The 12,264-nt window shown below is 52.5% G+C and overlaps 1 protein-coding gene across 5 annotated transcripts in view; it reads right to left on the reverse strand.

The window, feature by feature from the left end:
• The window catches only part of CAND2 (cullin associated and neddylation dissociated 2 (putative)), a 37,579-nt gene that overhangs the window by 16,790 nt on the left and 8,525 nt on the right, over positions 1 to 12,264 (reverse strand). For 2 of the 5 annotated variants that reach the window (XM_055259387.2, XM_063630298.1), the window contains exons 3-9: positions 8,410 to 8,564; positions 7,543 to 7,666; positions 5,547 to 5,812; positions 2,941 to 3,046; positions 2,648 to 2,790; positions 606 to 898; positions 106 to 247 (exon numbers count right to left, since the gene is read on the reverse strand). In XM_055259387.2, coding sequence (XP_055115362.2) covers positions 106 to 247; positions 606 to 898; positions 2,648 to 2,790; positions 2,941 to 3,046; positions 5,547 to 5,812; positions 7,543 to 7,666; positions 8,410 to 8,564 — 1,229 coding nt within the window. Of the gene's footprint in view, positions 1 to 105; positions 248 to 605; positions 899 to 2,647; positions 2,791 to 2,940; positions 3,047 to 5,546; positions 5,813 to 7,542; positions 7,667 to 8,409; positions 8,565 to 9,371; positions 10,537 to 12,264 lie in introns of those variants that run through there. The other 3 variants (XM_055259388.2, XM_063630299.1, XM_055259389.2) reach the window with 3 other exon arrangements.

Below are 12,264 nucleotides of genomic sequence, written 5' to 3' on the forward strand. Positions count from 1 at the left end.
ACTGGGTCCCAGACTCTCTCAGGAATTGGGGGCTTAACCTAGGGGTGGGGTCTGGGTTCTGGAAGTGGCCCAGAACAGCAGATACCTGGTTGCAGTCCAGCCTACCTGATACCAGCACAGGCATATGCTCGGCCAGGCTGCCGGGGAGGACACCCGCCAGCTCAGTGAGGAGGCTGAAGCATCCCTGGCGGGCTCTGATGCTCCGATCTTTAAGCTGCCGCTGCAGGGCCTTGACCACAAGGGGCACCTGTGGGCAGGAGGGGGAAGTCAAGGTCAGGGACCACCCAAGAAACCTCCCCACCTGCCCACTACCAGGAGGCTTTGCCAGACACATCCCCAGGGAGGATGTCGGCATCAAGGTATCTCCCAAGCACTCGTCCTTCACTCTGTGCCAGGCTTTTGGTGACCGCACACAGACCCTTGGAGAGTAGGCAAATTTCCTGCATCCATTTTACAGGTACAGAGAGACCAAGCAACTTGCTCAAGTTCCCTTCCCTTCCATGGCTGGATGTTCTCCCCAGGTGAGTTTCCAAGTCCAGGGACACTAATGGTGAGTGGCTGGGTAGGCAAATCGGGGGTAGGGGTGGAGGTGAAGGCACGCCCACCTGTCCACGTAGCATATGGAGGTTGCTGCCGGTCTGGGTGGGTTCCTCCATGGCCTCCAGCCATCCCTTCGGGGGCCGTGTTTGCCGCAGCAGCACGATGTAAGCAGTGAAGACATCAGCCTTGACGTTCTCCTCGCGTTCTTTGAAGCGGCGGATGAGAACAGGTGCCAGGGTGCAGTGGAAATCGGGCAGCAGGTCAGGCCGCGAGCTGATCAAGGCTGCGATGCACTTGGCAGCTGCCCGGCGCACCTTCCAGCTCATGTCATCATCATCGCTGTACTCGTCTTCACTCTCTGGGGCAGGAACAAGACACATGTGGAACCCTCATCTCTCAGGACAGGTCTGTGGCTCAGGGGAGAAGGGATGGGGAGGAGAGAGAGCCGGGCACTGTGCTTCACCTTTTGATGATCAGCATTTATAGATACCCTATGGGGAACATTCCCTACCTTTTAATGGGCATCTGCTGTGTGCTACGGATGGGGCTAAGCACGTCAAACCCATAATCTTATTTTAGCTTCATGACGACCTTTTGAGATAGGGATTATTTCCCCATTATAGAGATGAGGAAACTGGGGTTTAGAGAGAGGAAGTGGCTTGCCCCAAGTTAAGGAAATACTTGGAGTTAAACTAGGGTCCTCCCTCTGCCTCCAGACCCTTAATTGTCTGGACTGTACCAGGGCAAAAACAGACTTCCAAGTCTTCATGTAGACTTGGAGAATCAGTTTGGGGCACAAAACTCATCTTTTGGCATCAGGTTTGGCTATGTGATGTTTCGTTTACTGGGACTCCAGAAGGGAGAAGGGACAGAGCCTCCCTTTGGCCTCTTCTCTCCCCTGATCTCTGCCTCTCAAGGGTCCTTATTCCAAAGGCTTCCAGGCAGGACTAATAAAGAGGAAATGCTGGGTTTTTGTGGCTTTCTACCTGACAGTCTCCCTGAAAGTCAAGGACTTGTGCAGTCTTTACCATCACCTCAAAAGTGAAGATACTGCCAAGCCCCATTTTACAGATGACAAGACTAAGGCTCAGAGGAGGTGAGACTCTCAGGGCACACAGCGAGGAACAGCAGAGCTGAGATTCAGGCCCACGAGGCCCAGCCCTATCACCTGCGGAGGCACATAGGAGGCTCAGAGGGGAAGAGTCTTGCCTGGGAGTGCCCCAAGGCACAGGCTCAGAGCCCAGCATGGCCTTGCCCATACTACTCTGTGGACCACTTGGACCCACAGGGTGGTGTCTGGACAGCCACAGTGGGCCACGGCCACCGGGCAGCTCAGCAGCCATCCCCTCTAATGGACCACTGTCACCCCCACAGTAGGCCACCCACGAACACACATCCCTAGCTCTCGATTACTGACAAGTGTCCCACCTCCCTGGCTTGGCATTCAAGGCCCCCACATGCCTGTCCAATCTCATTTACCATCCCATCTTGTTCCAAGTACCCCATCAGGCTCTAAATCCATCGTCTCCATCTATGCCCTGCCTTCAGGCCTAGGGACATCTCTGCCCTGGAAATCTGTCTGAATGACAGACAGGACCACAGGCATAGGAGGAAAGAAGCTATGAAGTCCACCCCCATTAAGACGTCTTGCTCCCCTGCCAGTGCCTGCCATTCCATCATCGAAGCTTCCCTCTGCTGGGTTAAAGACATTATCTCCTGAAAGCCATTCATAAAAGGGTACACGGTGGCAGTCCAGAGGTGGGGGAGTCTGACAGACCTGGCTCTAAGGCCCAGCTATGCCAGTTCCTAGTTGTGTCATCTCAGGCCACTGTCTTCTCAGTATGTGTCCTTGTCTGAAACATGGGGGTAATAATATGTTTTTTTAGGGTTATTGTGAGGAACACGACCAGTAGATGCTCAATAAATGACAGCAATGACTACTATGATTACTGTGGTCTGTGCAGTCACAGCAGGTGGGACTGGAGCTTGAGGAAGAGCTGGCATCAGGACAGGGGCACCAAATGTAACCGCTATCTTTGGTTGGGGGATCCCAGGAAGGCTGTGCTCACCTCCACCCTCCAACCCCAACGATGGGCTGTCCACCAACCTTGCTCACTGAATTCACTATCCTCTGTCTCCATCTGCTCCTCATCCTCATCACTGCCGTAGTTGTAGTTGGGGTCGTGTTTTATGTACTGGAGGCAGAGGCTGGTCACATTGGGCACGTGAGGGCCCATTTCCTTGGGGCACCTGTGGGGCAGGATGAGGAATGCTTTGCTGGATCCAGCCAGGACAAGAGTGGGGGGCAGGGCCCAATGGGAGTCCTGAAATTTTACTGCTTTGGGCCAGCATCCCCACCAACTTCCCAAAGGAATCCCCAGGCAACCCCACCATACATACTTCCTCAAGAAGGCCTCAAAAGCCTGGAGGCAGGACTCCCGGAGCTCATCATCATCCAGGTTGCAGAAATCCTCCACCAGGGGCACCAGGCGGTCCAGGTGAGCCCCTGCAGGGCCAGGTGGGTCACTGAACCCAAGCCAGACACTCTCCCGGAGTTCCCCCAACCCACAGCACTCAGCCTGTCTCTACACCTGCAGCCCTGACCACTGCAGATTCAACTCAGAGGTTTCATAGTCAAGCAAATGTGGGTTCTAGCCCTGACTCTGCCACCCAACTGCTATGGGACCTTGGGCAGGTCACAACATTTCTTTGACCTTAGTCAGCTGATCTTCATAACAAGGGTAACAATGCCTCCTGGGCAGAGATTTTGTGAAGATAAATTATATAAAGATAAATAGCTTAGGCCAGGCGTGGTGGCTCACGCCTGTAATCCCAGCATTTTGGGAGTCCAAGGAAGGCGGATCACGAGGTCAGGAGATCAAAACCAACCTGGCTAACACGATGAAACCCCGTCTCTACTAAAAATACAAAAAATTAGCCGGGCACAGTGGCACACACCTGTAGTCCCAGCTATTCAGGAGGCTGAGGCAGGAGAATTGCTTGAACCTGGGAGGTGGAGGTTGCAGTGAGACAAGATAGCGTCACTGTACTCCAGCCTGGGGGACAGAGCGAGACTCTATCTCAAAAAAAAAAAAGATAAACAGCTTAGTCCGGGCATGGTGGCTCACACCTGTAATCCCAGCACTTTGGGAGGCCCAGGCAGACGGATCATCTGAGGTCAGGAGTTCAAGACCAGCTTGGCCAACATGGTGAAACTCCATCTCTACTAAAGATACAAAAATTAGCTGCGTATGACGGTGCACCCCTGTAATCCCAGCTACTTGGGAGGCTGAGGCAGAACTGCTTGAACCTGGCAGGTGAAGGTTACAGTGAGCAGAGATCATGCCACTGCACTCCAACCTGGGCAACAGAGCGAGACACAAGACTCAGTCTTAAAAAAAAAAAAAAAAAAAAAAGACGTTAAAAAAACTTAGTCCAAGGCTGGGTACAGTGGCTCACCCCTGTAATCCCAGCACTTTGGGAGGCCAAGGCGGGCAGATCATGGGATCACAAGGTCAGGGGTTCAAGACCAACCTGGCCAACCAACATAGTGAAACCCCGTCTCTACTAAAAATACAAAAATTAGCTGGGTATGGTAGCGTGCACCTGTAGTGCCAGCTACTCAGGAGGCTGAGACAGGAGAATCGCTTGAATCCGGGAGGCGGAGGTTGCGGTGAGCCGAGACTGCACCATTGCACTCCAGCCTGGGCAACAGAGTGAGACTCCATCTCAAAAAAATAAATAAATAAAAAAGCTTAGTCCAGATTCTGCACGAGCAGGCACTCGATAAGTAGCATCTGTTATCAAAACCATTATTCATGTCCTGGCCTAATTGCCTTCACTAGGTTTAAGTCCCTGGATAGGAGAAAGGGAGGCAGGTACTGTCCTAATAGACCAGGCAAGAGGGGTTCCTGCCTGGTCTCCAGGCTTTAGAGCACTCCACTCATGCCCTTCTCCAGCCATACCCTTCCCCACAGCATAAGAAGAGACATGCTGACCTAGAGACCCCCAACACTCCTAGACTCCATTCTGTCTGGGTATCTGGGGACCCGAGTTTCCTGCCCAATGGATCCTGACCCCTTGTCTGAGCCTGCACAGGCCTCCTTCCTAGGTCCATGCAACCAAGGATGGCTGAGGGCTGGCTGCTGTTTGGGAGAAATGGGACAGGGTGTGGCCATGTCAGCTGGGGTTGTCCCCTCCGTGTGCCTGCAAGGCCCTTTGCAGTGAGAGAGCCAGGGGTTGGGAGGGGCTGACCATAGGCCAATTCTATCCAAACTGTCTTGGTATAGTCAGAACTCCAAGGTGTCTGAGGATACATTCAAACCTGATTGCAGCTTTCCATTTCTAAAAAACTAATCTATAGTGACAGAAAGCAGATCAGTGGCTTCCTGGACAAGGCAGAGAGCTGGACTGCAAACGGACACAAGGAAGCTTTTGGGGGTGATGGAGAGGCTTCACGGATATACACAAAGGTCAAAACACACTGAATTGCACACTTTAAATAGTGCGGTTTATTGTATGCACGTTGTTTCTTAAAAATTCAAACTTGGCTCACGAGCTGTTACTAAGATATCTTTGTCAAAGTGGGAGAAGAGAACATAGTCTAACAGTTTAGTGGCATGACTTAAAATTGTAATTACCAGCCAGCCTCCAGGTCTCAGAAGTGATTGATCCAATCCCCTTCTCTGAACCATCTGCACTCAGCAGGGGCTCAGGCCCGGTGGTTTGTCGAGCTGAGGGCCCGCCCTGCGCCTCTCAAGCCCTGTCCGGTCCCAGCCTCTGCGTTTCAGGGGCTTCAGCCTCACCGGCTGAGGCGGCGGCCAGCCCCAGGCCCCACCCACCACGTCAGCCCAGGCCCCACTCCATCCTCCCTACCAAGGAAGACAGCCCACCCTCAGGCCCTGGCTGCACGGTGGCCCAAGCTCCACCCCTTTACCGAGTCATTGGCTCACCCTAAGCTCCGCCCACAATGCCAGCCCAGGCCCCGCCCCGCCCCGCCCCCTTACCGAGGCGGTGGCCGGCCTGGCGGCCGACGCTGCCCAAACATTGGATCAGGGTGCGGATGGCAGCCGGGCTGGTGGGCACCCGCGGGCCGGGCAGCCGGTCCAGTAGGTGGTCAGCGAGCTCGACGAAGAGGTCGGTGCTGCAGGCGGCCGCCAGGTGGCCAAGCGCTCCGACCGCCCGTTTGCGCACCGCCAGGCGCGGGCTGCTCAGCTGTGGCAGCAGACAGTGCAGGAGACTGGCGTGGAAGGCGCCCAGCGGCGCACCCAGCCTGGGGAGCACGAGGGGGCATCAGGCCGGTAGCACTCCGCGGGCAGCCTGGGCCAGGCTCCGCCCCTCTCCCCATTCTCTCCCGGCCTCCTTCCCAGGATTATGGCAACTCAATGGCCCTTGCAAAAGAGGTGCCCTGCAACTGTGAGGAGGAATTATTTTAATTACTTTTGTTACATGAGAGAAAGCTGAGACAGAAAGGGACTTCTCAGCAGTGCAAAGCCTGGCTCCCAGCCTAGGGAGAAGACCTGATAGGGGAAAGCATGGGGGATCTAGTAAGGCTGTCCCTATTTCTTGGAAGTCTAGGCCTTGCCTCAATACCATCCCCTTCTGTCCATCCTCCTCGCTGAGACCAAAGCAGTATAAAATCTACTTCTCACCTGGTCACTCCTCTGCTTAACTCCTTCCATGGCTCCCTAGTGCCTTTGGAGACGCTGAACTCTGGGCTCAAGACAAGAGGCAACACCAGAGAATGGTTTCTGCGCACACAGCACAGCCCCTGCCTGCCTCAGCAGCTTCTATCCACACCTTCAAACGAGGCCCGTGCATTTTCTGTCCTGTAAACATCCTGAGACCTTTTCTTTCTCACTTTACAGAAACACACTGACCTTACCCTCTCTTATTTCTATGTCCTACCCAACCCCCTCTCCTAGGTTTCATTTGTTCGTCTGTTCACCTGCTAAGTGACAGGGACTGTGCTGGAAGCCAGGGTGAACAAGACAGACTGATCCCGGGACCTGCCCTCATGGAGTGTGTGGTTGAGTGAGTGCCTCCCAGGAGCCTCAAGTTCAACATGCCCCAGCTTGAATCCATCACCTTCCTCCCCACACACCTGCTCTTGGCTCCCGGAGTGCACCCCATCACAGCACCTCCGTCTGCCCCCGCCAATTACTAAAAGCAGAACCCTAGGGGTCAGCCTCCAGTCCCTGCCTCCCCTGCCCACTCCAAGTCCTGTGGAGTCTACCTCCTGAATATAACCCGAATTGCTTTCCCTATAGCAGCCTCTTAACCAGTCCCCTGCCCGTTCAATCCCCTCCCACCTACTCTCCACTGCAGAGAGAAAGATCAGAGTAAAACACACAAATACTCACCCCCGCCCCATGGCTCCTGGCCAGCCCTCCACCTTATCTCTCCATACCCACCTCTCCACATTACAGGCTGCCCCACAACCCCTGGCAGACTCTGGGACCCCAAGTCTTCCCCTGTCTCTGCCTTCTGGACTGGGGGCAGTCTCCCCTCCAGCATCTTCTTTATACCTGCCCAAACTCAGCTAAGTCCTGCCCCTCCTTGAAGGCTCAGCTCTAGCAGCACCCTCTTTTAGAAGGCTCCTCACTCCCAGCTGGGCTGGGGGCTCCTCTGAGCTCCTATCAGCCCTGCTCTTATCCTTACTGTTGTGCTTACTCCATTCACAGTTTTATACATGTCTGTGAACTCCTCCCTAGAACAACCAGGACTGATCGAGCCCCATGTTCCCAACACAGGGCCAGCACCTGACATTTTTCTGGCCAGAGCAGGTGTTCAAGTCGTGGGAGGTTTTACTGACCATGACCACATCACCTCTCAGAGCCTGTAAAATTGTGACAATTGAGTTATCCTTTACGAGGCTGCTGGGATGATTAAGGAGCCCTGAGCACAGGGCCTGGTGTGCAGTAGGTGCTAGCTCTGTGATTTGAGTCCCTCCCTGTCCCCTTTTACCCGCTCTTCCTCAGTACCCAGGGTGGCCTCCCACACCTGCTCAGCATGTCAGAGAGGATGTCCAGGGCTTCCAGCTGCACAGCCACATCCTCCTGCTGGGCAATGGCACTGGTGAGCTGGCCTGTGATCTTCCGGCACACGTTGGTGGCCAGCCCGGAGCCTGCACAGGGCACAAGGTGGGCACAGTGAGGCCCTGACCTGGGGGAAAAGCAGCCTCCACCACTAGTCTACCTCTGCTCTGGCTGTGTTCCTGAGCCCACATCCCCGGGAATCTTACCAGGGCTCCAGAGGTCCCAGGTTTGACCCAGAGTCTAGCCAAAGTAAAGGAGACAGCTAGGGGAGCTGCAGAGCCGAGCTTCTGGGTGACTTACACACACCGAAGCCCTTCTTCCTTTCCCCAGTCCACTAGGGAGGCAGGGAAAGTTAAACACTTCCTTTCCTGCCTCCCTTGCTGCTGGGAGTGGCTGGGTGATCCAGCTCTTGCCAGTGAGATATAAGTGGAAGTCTTCTGGGGGCTTCTGGGAAAACGTGTGCTTTCCCTATAAAGGGAGGGGACATGGGGCAAGACCTGAACCCTATCAGTATTGAGCCACTAAATGAACTGCTACAAAAATGGAGTGGCTCATTCCTCCAGGATTGCCATGTGAGGAAAAACCACCCCTGATTTCTTTAAGCTGCCGTTAGTTAGATTTCATCACTTGAGCTAAAAGCATTCCTAACTGACACAGAACCATGAACTTAAAATGAGCTGGGCCTGAATTCTCTGCCCTGCTTACTAGCTGAGTGACCTCAGGTATGTCTCTTCAACTCTCTGAGCCTCGGTGTTTTTTTTGTTTTTTTGTTTGTTTTTTACCATAAACTAGAACAAATACTAACAGTATCTAGTCCTGGGGACCTGGGTACCTGTGGCTGCAGGGGGGAGCTCCGAGAGGACGGTCTTGAGGCCAATGCCAGCGATGTCTCGCAGCTGCTCCTTGTCTGACCGCATGTTGGTGCACAGGGTGTCCACGATGGTCTCCACCTGGTACTCCTTCACTTTGCCCACCAGAGGACCCAGGCTGAGCAGGGGGTGGGAAGGTGAGTCCAAAGGCACAAGGTTCAGCCTGAGTCAGGCTGCCCCTTTATGTCCCCTCATGCTCCTGGGGCCACACGTACTGAGGAAAAGGCCTCAGATCATCAGGGGAGCCCCTGTTTGGCCAGAAAGAGGTACTCTCTGGCTATGCCAACATCGTTCCTGGGACCTCCCAAACCTACATTTCTTCTTGTGTTTTACGTCTCAGGAAATGGCCAAATAATGCTCCAGAACAAGGGTTCTCAAACTTGAGGGTGCATCTGAATCCCCTGGAGGGCTTATTAAAACAGATTGCTGGGCCCCACCCCCAGAGTTTCAGAGTAAGGAGGGCTATCTAGGTGTGGCCTGACAGTGTGCATTTCTAGCAAGCTCCCAATTGAGGCTGATACTGTAGGTGGTCCAGGGAGCACACTTGGAGAACCTCTGCCTTAGAGGCTTTCTTCTCAAAGTTTGCTGGTGGGTTAGCATTGGCAACGCCACTCGGGAGCTTGTTCAGGATGTGGAATCTCAGGCCCTACCCTACCCTAGATCTACTGAGCCAGGATCTGTAGCGCCACAAGGTCTCCAGGTGATTCCAATGCACAGGAAAGTGTAAAAACAGCGGCACTAGACGCCCTGATTCTCAGCCTTCGTCGCCATCACCTGGGCCTCTGAAAAATGCCTACCTGGGCACTGCCCTCAGAGAGTCTGAGTTAACTGGTTTCAGGTGTGGCCTGGAGGGGGTTGGGGGAGGGCTTTTAAAATTCCCCAGGTGATTCTAACATGCAGTCGAGGATGACAACCTCTGCCCTACCTGAGTGGTTCTCAGACATTGGTGTGCATCAGAATGCAGATTCCAGGGTGCTATAGTCTCATCCTCTGCCCCAGCTCCCTTCCTGCTCCATCCCCTGAATCTGAATCCCTGGGCAGGGAATACAGGGTTTCAACAAGGGCTTCAGGTGACTGCAATGCACAATGGTTTTCTTTTTTCTTGATTTTTTTTTTAGATGAGGTCTCACTCTGTTGCCCAGGCTGGAATACAGTGGCATAATCATAGCCCATTGCAGCCTCAAACTCCTAGGCTCAAGTGATCCTCCTACACAGATGAGATTACATATTGAAGTCACCATGCTTGGCTAATTTCTCTTTTTTTTTTTTTTTTTTTGAGACGGAGTCTCGCTCTGTCGCCCAGGCTGGAGTGCAGTGGCGCAATCTCGGCTCACTGCAAGCTCCGCCTCCCGGGTTCACGCCATTCTCCTGCCTCAGCCTCTCCGAGTAGCTGGGACTACAGGCGCCCGCCACCACGCCCGGCTAATTTTTTGTATTTTTTAGTAGAGACGGGGTTTCACCGTGGTCTCGATCTCCTGACCTCGTGATCCACCCGCCTCGGCCTCCCAAAGTGCTGGGATTACAAGCATGAGCCACCGCGCCCGGCCAGCTAATTTCTTTTTTTTAGTGTCTCGCTATGTTGCCCAGGCTGGTCTTGAACTGCTGGCCTCAAGTGATCCTCTTGCCTCAGCCTCCAGAATAGCTAGGACTACAGGCATGTGCACCATGGTTTTCAAACCTTGGCTCTCTCAACTTCCTTCTCCACAGCTCCTCTATCTACGTAATCATGGAGTCCTCCATCCTACCTCCTATATCACTGGTTCCCACTAGGAATAATACCACCTTGGCAATTTATGGGGGTCCTTGGTCATCAAAACTATTGAGTTAGTACTTCTGGCCTTTAAGGGAGTGGGGAGCAGGAACGGCAGAAAGACAATAATGCAAAACAAAGCATTGTCCATGCCCCGCAAGAGATTCTAACATCCCAATGGGCATTTGTATAGGTAAAAGGCCTTTCTATAATTATCTGAGTCTAAAATTTCATTTTATATATAGACACAAAATACTTTTTACATTGTTTTAATATACCACATTCTAGATTTTCTTTTTTTTTTTTTTTTTTTTTTTTTTTTTGAGACGGAGTCTTTCTCTGTCCCCCAGGCTGGAGTGCAGTGGCGCGATCTCGGCTCACCACAACCTCCACCTCCTGGGTTCACGCCATTCTCCTGCCTCAGCCTCCCGAGTAGCTGGGACCACAGGTGCCCGCCAACACGCCCGGCTAATTTTTTTGTATTTTTTAGTAGAGACGGGGTTTCACTGTGTTAGCCAGGATGGTCTCGATCTCCTGACCTCGTGATCCACCCGCCTCGGCCTCCCAAAGTGCTGGGATTACAGGCTTGAGCCACCGCGCCCGGCCAGCACATTCTAGATTTTCTAAGAATGCAATTTTCAGGTAAATTGAAGGAAAATTCTACTTTGTTTTCTGGGAAACTTTACTGGGAGACGGTCACTCTAGAAAATCCTGGCTGGGCGTGGTGGCTCATGCCTGTAATCCCAGCACTTTGGGAGGCCAAGGCATGCAGATCACTTGAGGTCAGGAGTTCAAGACCAGCCTGGCCAACATGGTGAAACGCCGCCTCTACTAAAAATACAAAAATTAGCCAGGTGTGGTGGTGCATGCCTGTAATGTCAGCTACTCAGGAGGCTGAGACACGGGAATCACTTGAACCTGGGAGGGGGAGGTCACAGTGAGCTGAGATTGCACCACTGTACTCCAACCTGAGTGACAAAGTGAGACTCTGTCTCAAAAAAAGAAAAAAAAGAAAATCTTGTCACTAAGAGCAATGCCTCCAATTCTGAAACCTGAGTCCCCAACACCCCGTCTGTATCTGTACTCACGATGAGTTCACATGTAGATGCAGGCTTCTCGTGACTTCATCACTTCTACCATCACAGTGCCCGAGCACACATACATGGAAACACACACTACTTTACTATAAACTACATTCCTTCTAGTTTGCCTTTATGATTATGGTTAGGGTATTATGTGTAGAGGTAGGTTTTATAATGTATGAATTTCATTTCCTAATAGGAAAACGGTATTACAAACTATTTGTTATAAAAAGGTATTGGTTCTGCTGGTGGGAAATCCATCCTAAGTCTACTCCACGACCAGAAAGACATTCCCAGCTCATAAGCTTGTCCATGTCACCTTCCTACATAAAACCCTTTACTGAATTCCCTCTGCTCTTGGGATCACATTGCAATTCATTAACATGCCCCAGAAGAATGCCTGGACCCAGCTCACAGACAGTGGTTTGAGAGACAGTGCCCAATTCTCTCACCCTGTTGTCCCTTGATCCCTGGCATTCTATTTAAAATTACCCAGGTGATGCTAACCTGCAGTCAAGGTTGACAACCTCTGCCTTACACTAGTGGTTCTCAGGTGTGGGTGTGAGAATGACCCTATCACATAAGCATCCCCACATGCTCTGCACATACCCTTGTCTTGTCTTTTTCTACTCGAGATAACTGGCCAAGTCTCAGGATCACAGCCTCACAGTGATCTAAGGCTGGGGCTTTTAGGACCTCTCCCAGTCCCATGTGCCCTAAGCCTTTTTTGTTTGTTTGTTTTTTGTTTCTGAGATGGAGTTTTTGCTCTTGTTGCCCAGGCTGGAGTGCAATGGCTCAATCTTGGCTCACTGCAATCTCTGCCTCCTGGGTTCAAGCGATTCACCTGCCTCAGCCTCCCAAGTAGCTGAGATTATAGGCATGCACCACCATGCCTGGCAACTTCTTTTTTTAATTATTATTTAGTAGAGACAGGGTTTCACCATGTTGGTCAGGGTGGTCTCAAACTCCTGACCTCAGGTGATCCA

Source organism: Symphalangus syndactylus, chromosome 21 (assembly GCF_028878055.3).
Source record: "Symphalangus syndactylus isolate Jambi chromosome 21, NHGRI_mSymSyn1-v2.1_pri, whole genome shotgun sequence".
NCBI classification, from domain to species: Eukaryota; Metazoa; Chordata; class Mammalia; order Primates; family Hylobatidae; genus Symphalangus; species Symphalangus syndactylus.